Here is a 17,111-nt window from a genome sequence, read left to right on the forward strand (position 1 = left end):
AACAGGAACCCATGGGGTCTGATCAGAAAAGAAATGGTCCGGTCCGGTCGGGGGTGCCGATCCGGTCCGGTAGGGTGGTCCGGTCCGGTGCCGTACCATCCGGAGGTCCCGTTCAGCACCGAACCATCGTACCCACAGAAGTGTTCGGGTGGTTAGGTCCGGACGTGGACATACCGTACCATCCGGACCCGTAGGTCCGGTGGTCCGGTTCGGTGCCAGACCATCCAGACCAACAGAGGTGGTCGGGTGGTCCCGCACCGGACCATCCGGACCCGTAGGTCCGGACCCGTAGGTCCGGTACCATCCGGAGGTCCTGTTCGGCACCGAACCATCCGTACGCACAGAAGTGTTCGGGTGGTTCGGTCCGGGCGTGGACGTACGTACCGTACCATCCGGACCCGTAGGTCCGGTTCGGTGCCAGACCATCCGGACCAACAGAGGTGGTCGGGTGGTCCGGACCGGTCCGGTAGGGTGGTCCGGTGTTCCGGTCCGGTGTTCCGGTCCGGTCCCGTACCATCCGGAGGTCCCGTTCGGTACCGAACCATCCGTACCCACAGAAGTGTTCGGGTGGCTCGGTCCGGACGTGGACACACCGTACCATCCGGACCCGTAAGTCCGGTATGGTCCGGTTCGGTGCCAGACCATCCGGACCAACAGAGGTGGTCGGGTGGTCCGGTCCGGACCGGACCACCGGTCCAGCACCGGACCATCCGGACCCGTAGGTCCGGTCCGGTCCCGCACCATCCGGAGGTCCCGCTCGGCACCGAACCACCCGTACCCACAGAAGTGTTCGGGTGGCTCGGTCCGGACGTGGACATACCGTACCATCCGGACCCGTAGGTCCGGTTCGGTGCCAGACCATCCGGACCAACAGAGGTGGTCGGGTGGTCCGGACCGATCCGGTAGGGTGGTCCGGTGTTCCGGTCCTGTCCCATACCATCCGGAGGTCCCGTACGGCACCGAACCATCCGTACCCACTGAAGTGTTCGGTCCGGACGTGGACCTACCGTACCATCCGGACCCGTAGGTCCGGTGGTCCGGTATGGTCCGGTTCGGTGACAGACCATCCGGACCAACAGAGGTGGTCGGGTGGTCCGGTACCGGACCATCCGAACCCGTAGATTCGGTCCGGTCCCGCACCATCCGGAGGTCCCGTTCGGTACCGAACCATCCGTACCCACAGAAGTGTTCGGGTGGCTCGGTCCGGACGTGGACATACCGTACCATCCGGACCCGTAGGTCCGGCATGGTCCGGTTCGGTGCCAGACCACCCGGACCAACAGAGGTGGTCGAGTGGTCCGGTCCCGACCGGACCACTGGTCCGGTACCGTACCCTCCGGACCCGTAGGTCCGGTGTGTTCCGGTTCGGTGCCAGACCACCCAGACCAACAGAGGTGGTCGGGTGGTCCGGTCCCGACCGAAACACTGGTCCCGTACCGTACCATCCGGACCCGTAGGTCCGGGGGGTCCGGCAAGGGCCAGAGGTACTGTCCCGCACCGGACCCTAAGGTCCGGTACGGTCCCGTACCATGGGTCCCGTCCGGACCAAACCCGGAGGTCAAGTCCAGTCGGGACCCGTGGGTCCGGTTCGATCCCGACCCGTAAGCCTGGAACGTTCCGGACCCTTGGTCCGGACCATCCGTCACCCGAACACCAGACGCTAAGGAATGGCGTGGGGTCAAGACGGTCCGGTCGGAGGTGTCGGTCTGAGCAACAGAAACAATGTTCCCGTCGCCCTGACCATTCGACAGAAGTACCACGTTCTGTCGAACACCTCCACGTCCAGTAACTAGTCGGCCGGAGCGTTTCAAGAGGGACAGCCACCAGTCACACGGACGTCAGAGGGAACCGTAGTAGCAGTGGTCGTAGGCACGAAGCCTGAAACCCCTGCCCCCACAGGACCGCCCTGAACGGGGTCAATTCGTATCCCAACCCCAGCGGGGAGGGAATTCAGAGACCCCGTCATCTCCTCCGATCTCCCCCCCCAGGAGGCCGAAACTACTGTCAAAACAGCAGCAGATGACCCAGCGAGGGAGTTCAGAGGAGGACCCGTGTCCCTCCTGGCTTCCACAGCGGTGGAAACCGAGGAGGGCACAGGAGAGGCACCGGAAAAAGAAAGATTTTAATGCCAACTGCACCCGGTGTTCCCAGGCGGTCACCCATCCAAGTACTAACCGGGCCCGACGTTGCTTAACTTCGGTGGTCGGACGAGAACCGGTGTTTTCAACGTGGTATGGCCGTTGGCTGTCAAAACCTGAGTCTCTCCAGTAGCCCCTAGATCGGATTCACCAACCCCCAAAGAGGGTTGGGAATCGACCTGCCCCCGGATTCGAGCCAGGGGGGAGAAGGAAACCTTCCCCCCAGGCTTGAAACCGGGAGGAGCTGAAGCCTGAGACTGAGGGCCGGACAACGGCGTCGAAGGGGGGGAAGCCTGTTCCACTGAAGGAGAAGGAGAAAGAAGCTTTTTCTTTCCCCTCGAACTTCCCCGAACCTTCGACGGCGCAGCCCCGCCCGAAGTCCCAGGCTCAAGCCCAGCCTGTTTGAGCAAGCTCGCATTGAGCTTGCTCAAACAGGCTTTCTCCGCCCTCCCTCGCCGCAAACGCAAAGCGTTTGGGGAGGGAGAGTCGGAGCGCCGAAAGATCCCCTTCTCCGTGCGTAAAACATGACGCTGGGCGCCCGGAGAAGGGTTGCCCCCGGCAGACTCTGGTTCCGTAGAACCAGAGCCCAAAACAGGACGAGACATCCTACCTCGCCCTGTACATACCCTTAAAGACCGAGAATTAACAAAATTCAAAGAAAATTTAGGTCAATACTCAAGTGAATGCGGCGAAACGAGAAGCAGACGACCGGTCACCACGAAGTAGGACGGGAGGCACGCCGAGTCCGCCACACAAAAACGGAGGCACAAGTTGAAGGAAACACAACGTAGCCTCAAGCCAGAAGTGGAATAACACACAATAATCCAACAGGTGATAGTCCACACAGAAAAGGAGCCTCTTAGTCCAAAATAATCCGGGAGCGTAGCAGAAACACAGCCGGTCTGACACGCGCGAAAAAAGAAAGAGGACGCGCCACCTACATCCTGTAAGGGGGAAGCACTCGGACAGTGCTTGGGATCCACGGTGGCGCATGGTTATGGGAGATAATTGTACCCACTCAGCGTTTTGTCCAATTTTTTCGGCCTATAATAGATAATGTGCAAGAATAGTACTGTCGAGGTAAGTGTTATATTGACTATGTTTTTATTTTATGTAACTTTTTCCATAAACTTATTATTGTTCTTAGGGAATTTCCGCAAGAAACTTGTAGCTATCCCACGGGATAGCATTCAGCAATGGGGTCTCACTACCCAGTCTTGTGAGAGCATGTGTTGCAGGGGGAATAACTTGCAGCAATAACAGCTGTTGTTCAAAGAGGAGCTACGTATTGCCCCCATTTTCTACATCCCACATCATACAGGCTAATCTGTACTGGATTGACTTTCTGAGGAGAAGAAACTCTCCAATGGTGAGATATGAAGCCCCTTAATCTTTAAGTTCCATGGAAGTGTTTCCTTTACACACAAAAAAGGTGTGTGCCTGTGACAGGTACTTCTTGGAAATGTAAACCTGCACTTCAGAATCCTTCTTCACTCACAACGCACCCTCTTACGAAGTCAACCACCATCACATTACCTTAACGGCATATCAGAAATCTTTCTTCTTCTTCTGCGTTCATGGGCTGAAACTCCCATGTAAATTGGTGTTTCTTTACATGATTTTGTTTTATTTTTTACGTGTATGACCGTTTTTACCCTGCCATTTAGGGAGCCATACGCAGCTTTCGGGGGGAGAAATCATACAAATACCTACCATGAGCATTCTCCCAGGCCAGCTGCCGCATGTTGCAGGCGCGAGTGTGTCCGCTGGTCTCGATGGGGTCAGTGAATGACCGGTGGACTTCAATCAGGTTGGAGCGAACCTCTGGGATCTGACGGGTACGAGCGTCACGGTTCACTCGCTGGTCGTTGCCGACCGCTGAAAGTAAATGATAAAATGCATCATATTTAAGATCCTCAGCCTAAGATATCAGCTTTGAATGCGTCATTCAGTTTGTTTGATGTTTCTACAGGGGAACCGGCCCTCTCAAGATCCCCCAATTTAAGACTTCGCCCTTTTTAAGACCTTGATTTTTTTCTGTTCAAAACCCCTGTAAATTTACCTGTTTAAGACTCCCTCATTTATTAAGACCTGCTTTTTTCAGATTTGTGTGGATCTTAAAAGGGGTTTTTCACTGTACTGATGATGTCTTCCCCCAGTGTCACCAGTGTTTTCATTCAGCACTTCATGAAGCATTAACAGTCTTGGTGAAAGCTTCACACGAGAATGAAAAAGAGCTGCAGAACATAAACACTGTAGTTTATACATTAATGCATTGAAAATATTGGTGTCCTGATCTTTCTCTTTCTGCAGAACCTTCTGGGTATAGTTGACCATACTTCAGAGAAACTTCAAAACAGTCAACTTCGCATTCAGCAAGAGACAGCAGACTCGTTACAACTTCAGCAAGGAATCTTCAGGCAGTAATGTCTTTGCAGCAGTGAAGTCTTAAAGCAGGGGCCACTGTTTTTTCTCCCTTCAAATTAACAATAGAAGCAACTCACCTTCTTTCACTTTGCGGAACACTTCCTCAATGCTGATTGGCTCTGGCAGGAGTTTCTCCAGGTGAGTCACCAAGATACCTTTGCTCTGGGGTCGGAACTCGAACGCTGCCAGACCACAACTCCTGTAAGAATAGAATACATGTATATACGGTACTGGTCATTGGCACAGTCATGAAGAAGGGCAAAGGTTGCTCATGTGTCCATTTATCACAGGACAAAGTTGTACACAGATAATACAGCCATTCTGCAGCTATAGATCTATGAACCATGTTTATTTTCACTCAATTTTCCTTTTGAAATACAACCTTTAATTTGCAATCTTTGCCTCCCTTTCTGAATCATATTCAGGGCCGCACTTGACAGTCGCAAAATTGGAAATCTTTGTATTATTGACATTCTGCCAAGTCACAGAACTGTCATTCTTTTTAGTTTAATCAGTTAGATAGCTCGTCCTACCGTCGACCAGTAAGTGGCTACTCACAGCCACTTGTATTTTCCCCATAACACCTTTCTCCAATTTATGTTTAATATCCCTTTATTTCATGCTTTAATTCTCTGTAAACTGAAATACTAGATCAGTTAACACTTCAGTGATACTGAACACTCATGGATGGCTCTCTGCACTTTTTATATTTAGTCAAGTTTTGACTAAATAATTTAACGTAGAGGGGGGAATCGAGACGAGGGTCGTGGTGTATGTGTGTGTGTGTGTGTGTGTGTGTGTGTGTGTGTCTGTGTGTGTGTGTAGAGCGATTCAGACTAAACTACTGGACCGATCTTTATGAAATTTGACATGAGAGTTCCTGGGTATGAAATCCCCATACGTTTTTTTCATTTTTTGGATAAATGTCTTTGATGACGTCATATCCGGCTTTTCGTGAAAGTTGAGGCGGCACTGTCACGCCCTCATTTTTCAACCAAATTGGTTGAAATTTTGGTCAAGTAATCTTCGACGAAGCCCGGGGTTCGGTATTGCATTTCAGCTTGGTGGCTTAAAAATTAATTAATGACTTTGGTCATTAAAAATCTGAAAATTGTAAAAAAAAATAAAAATTTATAAAACGATCCAAATTTACGTTTGTCTTATTCTCCATCATTTGCTGATTCCAAAAACATATAAATATGTTATATTCGGATTAAAAACAAGCTCTGAAAATTAAATATATAAAAATTATTATCAAAATTAAATTGTCCAAATCAATTTAAAAACACTTTCATCTTATTCCTTGTCGGTTCCTGATTCCAAAAACATATAGATATGATATGTTTGGATTAAAAACACGCTCAGAAAGTTAAAACAAAGAGAGGTACAGAAACGCGTGCTATCCTTCTTAGCGCAACTGCTACCCCGCTCTTCTTGTCAATTTTACTGCCTTTGCCATGAGCGGTGGACTGACGATGCTACGAGTATACGGTCTTGCTGAAAAATGGCAGCTACTTGACTAAATATTGTATTTTCGCCTTACGCGACTTGTTTCTTTTCTCTCTTTCCCTCCCTCCCTTGTAAATTCAGCCTCATATCCTACTCTGCACCACACACAAACAAGTACACAGCCTCTAAGATTACATGAAAAAACATGAGAACGAGACAACTTACGTAGCATAGCAGACAACTGTGTTCCCATCCTCCACAGGGGTACGTTCCAAGATCGCTGATCTCTGATACAGGTTGGGGTTCTCAGGTCTGCCACAGAAAACAACACTTAATTTACGCAACCCAAAAGACAGTCTCTTGCACTTAAAGGTAAGTATTTCAGCAACAGCACATCATACTCTGCAAGTGTATGTTATACAGTATAAAATTTGACATAATTACTTGTCCAAAAACTGGTCAGATGTTATGCACATTAACCACAATTCTTAGCATCATGATAACCTTGTGTAATTTATTCTTCTACAGACTGTTCAGACGTGTATGATTCTTAGCATCACAGTAAACTCCTGTAATCAATTACTTGTCTACAGACTGGCCAGATATTTTACACATTAAATGTAACTCTTGTAAACTCACGGTTTTCTGCAGATATCCAAGATCATACAGCAGACTTTTGGTCGCCGCTTCTGCATCTGATTAAGAACATACTCTGCTGACAAACACTCCTCTGTCTTGTAGTCTGTGGGAACGTCATTTGGCAGAATGTAGCTGTGATTGTTCTCCTCAAAGCCGTGACCGCAGAAGTAAAACACACAGTAGACGCCAGAGTCAATAAGCTCACAAAACTCTTCCACTGCTGACATCATTTCTGTCAGGGTCAGGTTGAGAAGAGACACAACCTGAAAAACAAAGAGACAAGTATGAAACAATCTGCAAAACAAAGATTGAGACAATAAAGTAGCACAATCTGCAAAACAAAGAGACAAGTATAAAACAATCGGCAAAACAAAGATTGAGACAATAAAGTAGCACAATCTGCAAAACAAAGAGACAAGTATAAAACAATCGGCAAAACAAAGATTGAGACAATAAAGTAGCACAATCTGCAAAACAAAGAGACAAGTATAAAACAATCGGCAAAACAAAGATTGAGACAATAAAGTAGCACAATCTGCAAAACAAAGAGACAAGTATAACACAATCGGCAAAACAGAGATCGAGACAAGTAACACAATCTGCAAAACAAAGATCGAGACATTAAGTAACACACTGTGGAAAACAAAGAGACAAGTAATTAACACAATCCAAAAAACAAAGAGGATGTAAGACATGTAAAGAAAGAGAGAATACCAGAATACAAAGAGGAGCTAGGACAGTAAAGCAAAAAAAGAATCACTCCCCCTAAAATAGGAAAAAGAAAAGCAAGCAGAGGTTAGTCAGATACAGAGAGAGAGATCGAGGCATGATGAGTCAAAAGCATTTTCCTGTACCTGTTAACACACACTCACTTTAAAACCCAAGACGCGCTGAAAGATGAGGGAGAGATTCTGGATGTCTGTCTGTGGTGCTTTCAGGGACTGCTGGCTTCGGTAGTCATAGTTACCGATCAGGAGAGCCAGCTTGTCGGTTGCTGCCAGAAAAGGAAAAGTAGTTAAAATAAGAAAAGTAACCTTAAAAACGGAGAAAAGCTGCCACAACGGCCAAGTGGAAGTTGGTCACAAACATAAAAGTCCAATCGTAAGATGTTTGAGTCAATGTGGGAGTTCTAGCCCCCACATGCAGAAGGACCACAAAAAAGGCGAAGCACTAAGCAAACTAACAGCATGGATGATCATGAAAAAAAGTGGTTTCATTGCCATACGTCAAAACCCTTTTTTACGACCTCCAAAAATCTGAGCAAATCATGTCTGAAAAAGGAGGGAGTCTGAAAATAGAAATAAATTTGCAGAGGTTATGAACGGAAAATCTGAAAAAGCAAGGGGAGACGTCTTAAATTGGAGGGTCTTCAAAGAAGGGTTCCACTGTACCATCCTAATCTTATAACCATGGGGCGGGGATGTAGCTCAGTCGGTAGCGCGCTGGATTTGTATCCAGTTGGCCGCTGTCAGCGTGAGTTCGTCCGCACGTTCGGCGAGAGATTTATTTCTCAGAGTCAACTTTGTGTGCAGACTTTCCTCGGTGTCCAAACACCCCCGTGTGTACACGCAAGCACAAGACCAAGTGCGCATGAAAAAGATCCTGTAATCCATGTCAGAGTTCGGTGGGTTATAGAAACACGAACATACCCAGCATGCTTCCTCCGAAAGCGGCGTATGGCTGCCTAAATGGCGGGGTAAAAACGGTCATACACGTAAAATTCCACGAGTGCACGTGGGAGTTTCAGCCCACGAACGCAGAAGAAGATCTTATAACCTATTTCATACATGTTTTAGTTGCACTGCATTCACGTTTCTGTGAGGGAAGAGTTTACCAATATACTGATGTTATGAAAATTGGAGGGTTTTAAAAGAAGGGTTCCACTGTACCATCCTAATCTTATAACCTATTTCAGACATGTTTTAGTTGCACATTCACGTTTCTGTGAGGGAAGAGTTTACCAATGTACGGATGTTATCCAAAGCGGTCAACGTGTGCACCTACCAAAGTGGTTGTAGGTGTTGACTATCTCCCCTATTTGCAACACTGCCCCTTTGCTCAGCACCTGTCCGTTGTGATCGTTGGACACCAGACACATGTACACGCCCTGCATGCTCCGGTTGTTGATGTTGTACACACGGTACTCACTCTCTGTGGCACCTGTAGAACGGAACAATAACATAAATGTTGGGTGTCTTTTTCTTGGTTATGTGCACACAACTGGATTAAGTTCATGGTGAAAAGTTTTAGCCTGAAACGCTTTGTCTGCATAAAAATCTCCATTTCTCCAAAATGTTCATTTGTTGTTTTATACACCCTTCTCCAAGTTCTAGTGCTAGCTACTTGACTAGTTCAACATGTATTGCAACAACAACAACAAAACAACAAATGAAAGTCTGCACCTTTCTCCCTCATTGTAGAGTAAATAATATTAAAAAGGAGACTTTTTTTTTCCGAAAGGCAGTTCATCCAGTAACAAGCAAAGTGTTTAGCAGAGGAAAGAAAGTTGCTGACCTTTCCCTTTCAACAACATTTTAATCAAACAATTACCCCAAGCACTCAAACAAAAGCCAATATCATATGGCCCAAGCAAACTCCTGGCTGACTTTCTCATGACCTGGTTACAACTACCTCTCCCCCTCCGTGAACAACAGTCTTTAGAAGCATTTAAATCTGGCCTCAAGACTTTTCTTTTCCCTAAATAATCCTCAGACTACAGTGCCCCGCTACACACCCCCCCCCCCCCCCCCCCCCGACCTCACCCGCAAGCCTAAATTAGAGCAGTTGTAAATAGCCATGTACATAATCATTTAAAATTTTCTTTTGTTTTTCATGCTTATTTTTGAGTGCCGTGTCTCTGTTTGTGTTGTTGCCTTGTCATCTTCATGTAATTTATGCGTAAGTGTATATGAGTGTGCATGAGTTGTTAATGCGAAAGAATGTGTATGAGTGCGCCTTGAGTTGTCTTGTGGTGAGATATGTGCGCGTTATAAATTCTCGTATTATTATTATTATTGTATTATTAATTGCAAACTGCGCTCAAGATTTTATTTGATACACTTGTTTCGAAATGCTCACAGCATACTTTGGTGCTAACCTGAATGAAGACAGTTGGCATTTCACCCACCTTCACCCTGTTGTGACAAAGAGAGACGGAGAGACAAAAGAGATTGCGACTCCTACTGACCTGGTATAGAGTCTTGGTTCTTGAACCACTGGTACCTGAGGGGGCCCATCCCGTGAGCCATACAGCGAAAAATGGCGTGACCTCCCAGCTGTACTTGGCAAGACTTCGGATGCTCCTGGATTTCTGGGATCACTGGGGAGGTGAAAACGTCAGCTTAGCATGAGTTTAAAGAAAACAATTCTGGTTCAGCAATTTTTGTTTTTGCCTTAGTCTTTTTGCCTGAACTTATGGGTCATAGTACATGTATGTACTTTACAGCATAAAATGTGTTCATACTTCATGTACGTACACCTCATAGCTGTAAATACATATATGTGGATGCTCATGGCATGTACCATTGGTAAATGTTTAGGGAAAGAAATTTAGAGAAACATCCTGGGGGGGAAAACATATTATGTCAACTACCTTCCGTCATACACATGCTATAATTCTTTTCTTTGCTGAGATGGCTTTTTGTGTGTGTGCATTAACAGCGCTCCTTAAAAAATGAACTTATAAACATAAACTGAAAATGTTTTAAGTGGCTTGTACAAGACATGCTACGTTTCCTTTCAACACTTTTTTTCCTTACTATAAGACTGCTACTCTAACATAAACTTTCACAGTGACCCCAATCAATTTTATAGTACTCTGGTAGCCTCCCCTCATAAGACCTCCCGCCTTTGGCCTGCGCCAAATATTCGATAAAACAAGGTCATAAAAGAATGTGAATGTGAATTAACCAAAGGTTTTAACTGAAAATCTTAGAAGTGCAAGAGGAACTGTAAAAGTTGGGTTGGAATATAATAATTTGTAATTAAAAGGGGTCTTTGATAAAACATGGAGGAATGTAAGAGAAACCGTGACTATCAAAAGGGTTCCGTATACCAAGACAGTGGACGTAGATAACATAGAGAATGAATGACGCAATGGAAATGACGTGCAGATTCTCAACTTACGAATCGCAGTTGACATAAACCAAACCAGAGACAGAGACGTATCGCCCGCATGGGATCCTTATCAAGTAAGTAACCTTGGTAGAATATGGTCGCCAGTTCTTAGCTTGGCGTCCCAGTAGATAATGGCCGTTTGGGAGGGAAGGCCATATTAGTCAAGGACTTCTCGTGGGTGAACCCTGTGTAAATTATTACAGAAGGCAGGGGAGAAGTCCTGAATCATGGGGTTCAAAAAGGATTCCACTGTACCCCCCAGGTGTATGCGCAAGACATGTGACTCACAGGGTGCAGGTGCAAAGTCGCCCCATTCGTTGCCGGCAATGCTGACCCTGACACAGTCGCTCTTGACGCAGCCAAACTCGTTGCGCACTTCACACTGGTACACTCCGTCATCAGACAACTTGGCCTTGTCCACCTGACACCAAACAGTTCACAGTCTTCATCATTTCTTATAACTCACTTCCTGAACGGACAGACAGACAAACACACAAACGAACAGACAACTTACACACACGAACAGAGAAAAAAGAGTATTTCATTAGACACAGACAGACAGACAGACAGACAGACAGACAGACAGACAGACAGACACACACACACACACACACACACACACACACGAAAAGTCTTCTAAGCATTCAGCAGACGTAAGCAGCTACCATTGTGCATTTACACACTTCTTTGTGTATAAATTCAGAATTTAGAAAGAACACAGAAGGGAACACATAGGCATTCTAAACCAAGGAAGCAATATACACAAAAAGAGATGGAGGCAGCACACAAAAAAGACAAATAATACATAAATAAATAGATAAAGAGAAAATTACCTTCAAATATCCTGTCTGTGATGAATAAATGGGTTGTGAGTTATAGAACCACTGATATGTAAGTGGCAGGTGACCGCGAGCTTCACACAGCAGGTAGAAGGAGCCCCCAAGCTGAACATTCACTGTCCATGGCTGTCGCACAATCACTGGCAGTGTATACACAGCATCTAGACACAGTGGAACAAAATAGCTGTGCTGTTAAGAAAGTAACTGTTGTCACAAGAAATAAAGTAAAGAGGACGGTACTTTTTCTCCAAATACAAAAACCACCAAAAATTAATAATAATAAATAATAATAATGACAGCTTATATAGCGCGAACCACAGTAAACTATGCTCTCTGCATTTTACATATGAACTATGAAAAACAATGTTACCGACAACTAATTTTTTAGTTCAGGGAGCACTGTACTAATGCACTACCCTTTCCATCCAAAGGCAATGACCGCTGCAAGTGCTTTACAAGAAAAAACAAACAAACCTAGGTAATGTGAACCATTGCCATCCCTTACCTTTAAAATGTTTTCTTTTCATAACAACAAGTGTTTGAACATCCGGACACAGTCTGTTGTGGTCATAGGGATAGCCTTGCAATGCGATGCGAGTAACAAGCTTCAAGGCTTTAGAAAGTTATGTACCGGTACATATATATATATATGTCTCTTTACATAAATCATAAGGCTTTCGGTAGTTTCATCATCAGAGAATTGAAGGATGAGCACAAAATCACAAAAAGACACTGTTATTAGAGGGGAGAGTACAGGGGAGAGGAGAAATTCATTGACTTTAACAACTTGAGTTCTACACAGGAGAAAGTCCAGTACCCAATTGCACATCTGAACAGGCATGCACTTGTAACTTTCTGAGTTTTTGAAACAGTTTATGTGGTACTATTGTGTTAAATGCAGAGCTTAATTCAACAAAAAGAAAACGAAGATGTTGAAGGACAAAGTGCAGACCCAAGGGCACAGCATCATCAACAGATCTGTTGGTACCGTAGGCAAACTGAAGGGGGTCAAAGAGAGGGTCAGTTCCAGCTTTCCGGAATTTCAGACCAAAGAAGAGATGAATATCCTGATGTCATGTGATAATAACATACAGAAGCAGATGCTATATTTCTTCTTCATAATAATAAATGTCACAACGTCACGTGATAATAAACCACGCATTCAGATGCTAGATATCTTATGTACATACCTGACTTATCAGGAATCTGCATCATCGGAGGAATGTCTTGACTGGAACCTTGGTGGGAATTAGAGGCGTTCTCTGAAAAATATGCAAAGGATTCATAAAAAATGTAGGTGCTTGTTAAGTTTCATTCTTTTTCTTCTACTTATGATATTGCAAGTTCACCGGCACGGTTGGCCTAGTGGTAAGGCGTCCGCCCCGTGATCGGGAGGTCGTAGGTTCAAACCCCGGCAGGGACATACCTAAGACTTTAAAATTGGCAATCTAGTGGCTGCTCCGCCTGGTGTCTGGCATTATGGGGTTAGTGCTAGGACTGGTTGGTCCGGTGTCAGAATAATGTGACTGGGTGAGACATGAAGCCTGTGCTGCGACTTCTGTCTTGTGTGTGGCGCACGCTATATGTCAAAGCAGCACCGCCCTGATATGGGCCTTCGTGGTCGGCTGGGCGTTAAGCAAACAAACAAAAAAACAAATATTGCAAGTTCAAACAAGCATGACAATGTGCTACAAGAAAAAGAAAAGATAGTAAATTTAATTTTCAGGTGACACTGCTACAGTCGCCACTGCTGATTGGAAACCCTGAACAATGGAAAGTTGTGTCTGAAGACAACTTTGTCCAAAATTGAAAAGCTGCTTCTGTATCAACATTTGTGTGATTGGTAACTTCTCTAAATCAAGTGAATAAGAGGCTGCTGTTCAGTGGTTGCAACTGTACCACAGTCTGTATAAATTAAAGAAAAATGCACTGATGATCTCATTTTGCTCTTTATCAAATTACCCTCAAATAACTCTGCATCTGTTCTGCTTTCTAGTTAAACCAGTGAACTCACCTCTTTGTGGTAAGGGCTGCACTGTTATGGAACACCAGTCACTGAACACACCAGCCTCCTTCGAATTATACACCAAGCAGCAGTAGTCACCACCATGTTCTGGTCTGGAACACAAACATGTACCATAACAACACTTGTACATGTTTAAAATGAACCAATTACATAAAATCACAGACATAACTCTAATTTGAGTTGTAATAAAATTCCACCCTGACACTGTGAACAAAAAACACAGACACCAACACCAATACAGTCATGCACATATGCACAGATAGACACACAAACACAGACCCAAACACACACACACACACACACACACACACACACACACACACACACTCACTCACGCACCCACACACACTCTCTCTCTCTCTCTCTCTCTTTACATTTAGTCAAGTTTTGACTAATTCTTCCTCGCCCTTGCCATTCCATGACACACAGTGCCCGACATACATGCAATATGCTTCTCTGCCTTCAACAGCCAAACAAAATACCTGGTAGGGCTTATTTTGAGTGCAGCTTGTGTGATGCTGGTGGCAACAGATTCCTCTGTCTTGGGGTCATAGCGATACCATAGGTAGCGTGGGTAAGGAAAGCCTGTCGCTTCTGTCTGCACCAAAAGCACTTCCCCTTCCTTCACTTTTATAAAGTGCTCTGGCTGTAAGATGATCTTCACTTCATCTGGAGAAATAACAAAATACAAGGATTGACTCTTGATAATGATGATGAATAGGGGGACAAAATATCTGCAGCACCACCATCAAAACAGAAAATGCACATTTGAGTCAGTCACAGACTTGCTTCTCAGTCTAGCACTCGTAAGTAAGGTAACTCGTATTAGTTAAATTGAGGTGATGTATTCGAAAGAAATACTCAACCACACACAGTTACATTTCTAGCTAATTGTCCAGTTATAACTCAGGCTACAGTGTATCAATAATCCCTTGGTGTCAGTGGCTCTGCAGACCAACCAGCTCTAACTTTGAAGATCATTTAACAATCTGAGAACATTATACCCTAAAAGCGAAAGAAAGGGTGGTCTTCTAAAAATAAAAAGGGGGGGGGGGGGGAGGGGAGGGGGGTTGAGGAAGTCTTAAATCAAAGTTCTTAAGGTGTTTCACTGTACAAGGGTACGTATCTTTGATGAGAGAACACTAGCCAAAAATGTCCCTACCCATCAGGTATACTGTGTAGATTACAAAGAAAAGGACACAAGCAGGTATTATTTCATGGGAGGGGGCCTCTCATGGGAGGGGGCCTCTCATGGGAGGGGGCCTCTCATGGGACGGGGCCTCTCATGGGACAGGGCCTCTCATGGGAGGGGGCCTCTCATGGGACGGGGCCTCTCATGGGACGGGGCCTCTCATGGGATGGGGCCTCTCATGGGAGGGGGCCTCTCATGGGACGGGGCCTCTCATGGGAGGGGGCCTCTCATGGGAGGGGGCCTCTCATGGGAGGGGGCCTCTCATGGGACGGGGCCTGACATTGCAGGTACCACTGTATCACAAAGCCACACATCAACTCACCATAATTCACCAGCTTGGTAAGCACATCCTCAAACTTGAGCTCATGAAGCAGATCAACCAGCTCACCAGCGTCCATGCCTTTGGCCCCTAGCTCCAGCAGCATCTGTTGGGCCGGACTGCCGCCCTTGTGAATCTGCAGCGCCAGACGCTCCACATCCTGGCCTCTGCCATCACCAGCATCACAAGATTACAGTCACAAGAAAGTGGTGTTTTATACATGTTTCGCACTTAGCACTGTAAAATTTGCGCTTGTATCTTGTGCATTTCCCTCAGTGGAAAAGGTTGACAAGCACCATTAGAACATCTGTTGCGTTGTATAGTTTAAACACTTCTTTCTTGGAGTCCTTGGAGAAGAAAGTTCATCAACATCAATTTAAGGGCATCAGGTGCAGGAAAAACTGATTCAGTAACTAAAGTCACAGGCTTCCTCTAAAACTAAGAGACAAAAGTCAGATGCATAATCTATGAAATAAGGTTTAAAAAGTATCCTTTGAAACACATGTGGTTCCTGGGGCGGATCCAGGGGGGGTTTCCGGACCTCCCCCCCCCCCCCCCCACCCCTGCCTTAAAAACAAAAAAACACCAAAAAAACATTTGATGGCTCAGATTGCACCAGGCTGTACCATGTACCTTGATTTTTATCAAAATTTGTCCGGGGGTGCATGCCCCCGGACCCCCCTAGGAGCTGGCCTGTCTTCTAAGTGACGATTTTGGAAAGTAGTTGGGTAATTTGCTGGCTCAGGTTGCACCAGATCGGTCAATTGTCCTTATTTTGATCAAAATTTGTCCACTTAAATTTACTTTTTGGAAGGTGTATTAAGGGAAGGTTCTAGGCTCACATTGCACCAGATTGCTCCATTTTCCTTGTTTTCATCAACATTTTCCAGAAGGGGCGTCGGTTTGTACACTTCGCGCCCTCAACTTCGCATCGTCGAATTGTCCCTAAAAGAAATTTGAAAACCCCTCCTTAAAAACGATGTGATCCGCCCCTGTGTTCTGTTTCTGCAGCCATCAAATTTGAGGTATTGGCCAGAGGAAACCATAACACAGCCCCACAAACAGACAATTTCTGACACAGACACAGTGACAGAAATCTAACAAATACTGAACAAATGACAAACTTTCAAGATGTGTTAAGTATTACACTATTGTGACCAAATCTGATAGTTAATACACTGAACCAGTTATTCCTCAACAGTAACTCAATGATTATCCAAAATCAAACTTACTTAAAGTGGTATCGTCCATTTAACTTGGCAGCAAATACTCGCCAGGCACTAGTGTTGTTGACTGATCGTGTGTCCAGCACATTACGCAGATCTATCATGAGTGACCCTGGCAAGTCTCTGATGTTGGTGTCAGGAGGGTGCTTTAGTTTGGTTTCCATTCTGTCTGTGTGCTGGTGCAGTACACCACTATGCTCCACAGATTGGCTGGCCAGGTATAGGAGCTCTGCAAAAAGATTATTTATACATGTATTGAAACAAAATCATCAGTCAGAAGCAATGTCAATGACTGTTTGCACACATTCTTTTGTGTTACTGATTTGAGTGGCTAATGGCACTTCAGTGCTGTACGTAGTAGATGTGAATTGTTTAACATTTTAGAGCCACATGCCTTGTTAAAAATTAAATCTACTAACATTTGGCTACATTGTATACTATGGCAAAAATGTAAAACCAGACGCCAGTTGTTTTTATCTGATTGAAGAAACGGAAATAGGAAAAGGTGGCAAGGTTTTGTTTCACAGTCACCAGGCAGGTTAATCTCAAATGTCCCAAAAGGTCAGTTTTGTTTCAAACCATGAATGAAGCAACTTTTGGTATTCAGTGCTAGGTAATGTTTTGAGCCTGTAATTCAAGGCCAAAAATCATCTTAAAACATGTACAGTTGACCTCAATTAAAATAAAGAAAGAAACGAATCCCTATAATGAACAAATTAAGGGCGAAAGTTCACCCTGTG

At 45.3% G+C, this 17,111-nt stretch overlaps 1 protein-coding gene, 1 long non-coding RNA gene and 1 other non-coding gene across 4 annotated transcripts in view; 1 reads left to right on the plus strand and 2 right to left on the minus strand.

Annotated features, from left to right (window-relative positions):
* LOC138973654 (mucosa-associated lymphoid tissue lymphoma translocation protein 1-like) overlaps positions 1–17,111 on the minus strand; it is a 28,943-nt gene that overhangs the window by 9,234 nt on the left and 2,598 nt on the right. For both annotated transcript variants that reach the window (XM_070346386.1, XM_070346393.1), the window contains exons 2-15: positions 16,378–16,600; positions 15,149–15,312; positions 14,117–14,303; positions 13,623–13,726; positions 12,799–12,870; positions 11,603–11,769; positions 11,058–11,190; positions 9,841–9,972; positions 8,658–8,813; positions 7,526–7,647; positions 6,654–6,916; positions 6,240–6,326; positions 4,643–4,764; positions 3,852–4,016 (exon numbers count right to left, since the gene is read on the minus strand). In XM_070346386.1, the coding sequence (XP_070202487.1) occupies positions 3,852–4,016; positions 4,643–4,764; positions 6,240–6,326; positions 6,654–6,916; positions 7,526–7,647; positions 8,658–8,813; positions 9,841–9,972; positions 11,058–11,190; positions 11,603–11,769; positions 12,799–12,870; positions 13,623–13,726; positions 14,117–14,303; positions 15,149–15,312; positions 16,378–16,535 (2,032 nt within the window). In that variant the 5' untranslated portion in view covers positions 16,536–16,600. The remainder of the gene's footprint in view (positions 1–3,851; positions 4,017–4,642; positions 4,765–6,239; positions 6,327–6,653; positions 6,917–7,525; positions 7,648–8,657; positions 8,814–9,840; positions 9,973–11,057; positions 11,191–11,602; positions 11,770–12,798; positions 12,871–13,622; positions 13,727–14,116; positions 14,304–15,148; positions 15,313–16,377; positions 16,601–17,111) is intronic.
* Positions 1–17,111, plus strand: part of LOC138973722 (uncharacterized) — a 38,836-nt gene that overhangs the window by 7,709 nt on the left and 14,016 nt on the right. The window lies entirely within an intron of this gene.
* Positions 2,127–2,245, minus strand: LOC138951201 (5S ribosomal RNA). Its single transcript, XR_011451046.1, has one exon. It is a non-coding gene; the product is annotated as a 5S ribosomal RNA (ribosomal RNA).

This window comes from Littorina saxatilis, linkage group LG1, assembly GCF_037325665.1.
Source record: "Littorina saxatilis isolate snail1 linkage group LG1, US_GU_Lsax_2.0, whole genome shotgun sequence".
Lineage (NCBI taxonomy): Eukaryota > Metazoa > Mollusca > Gastropoda > Littorinimorpha > Littorinidae > Littorina > Littorina saxatilis.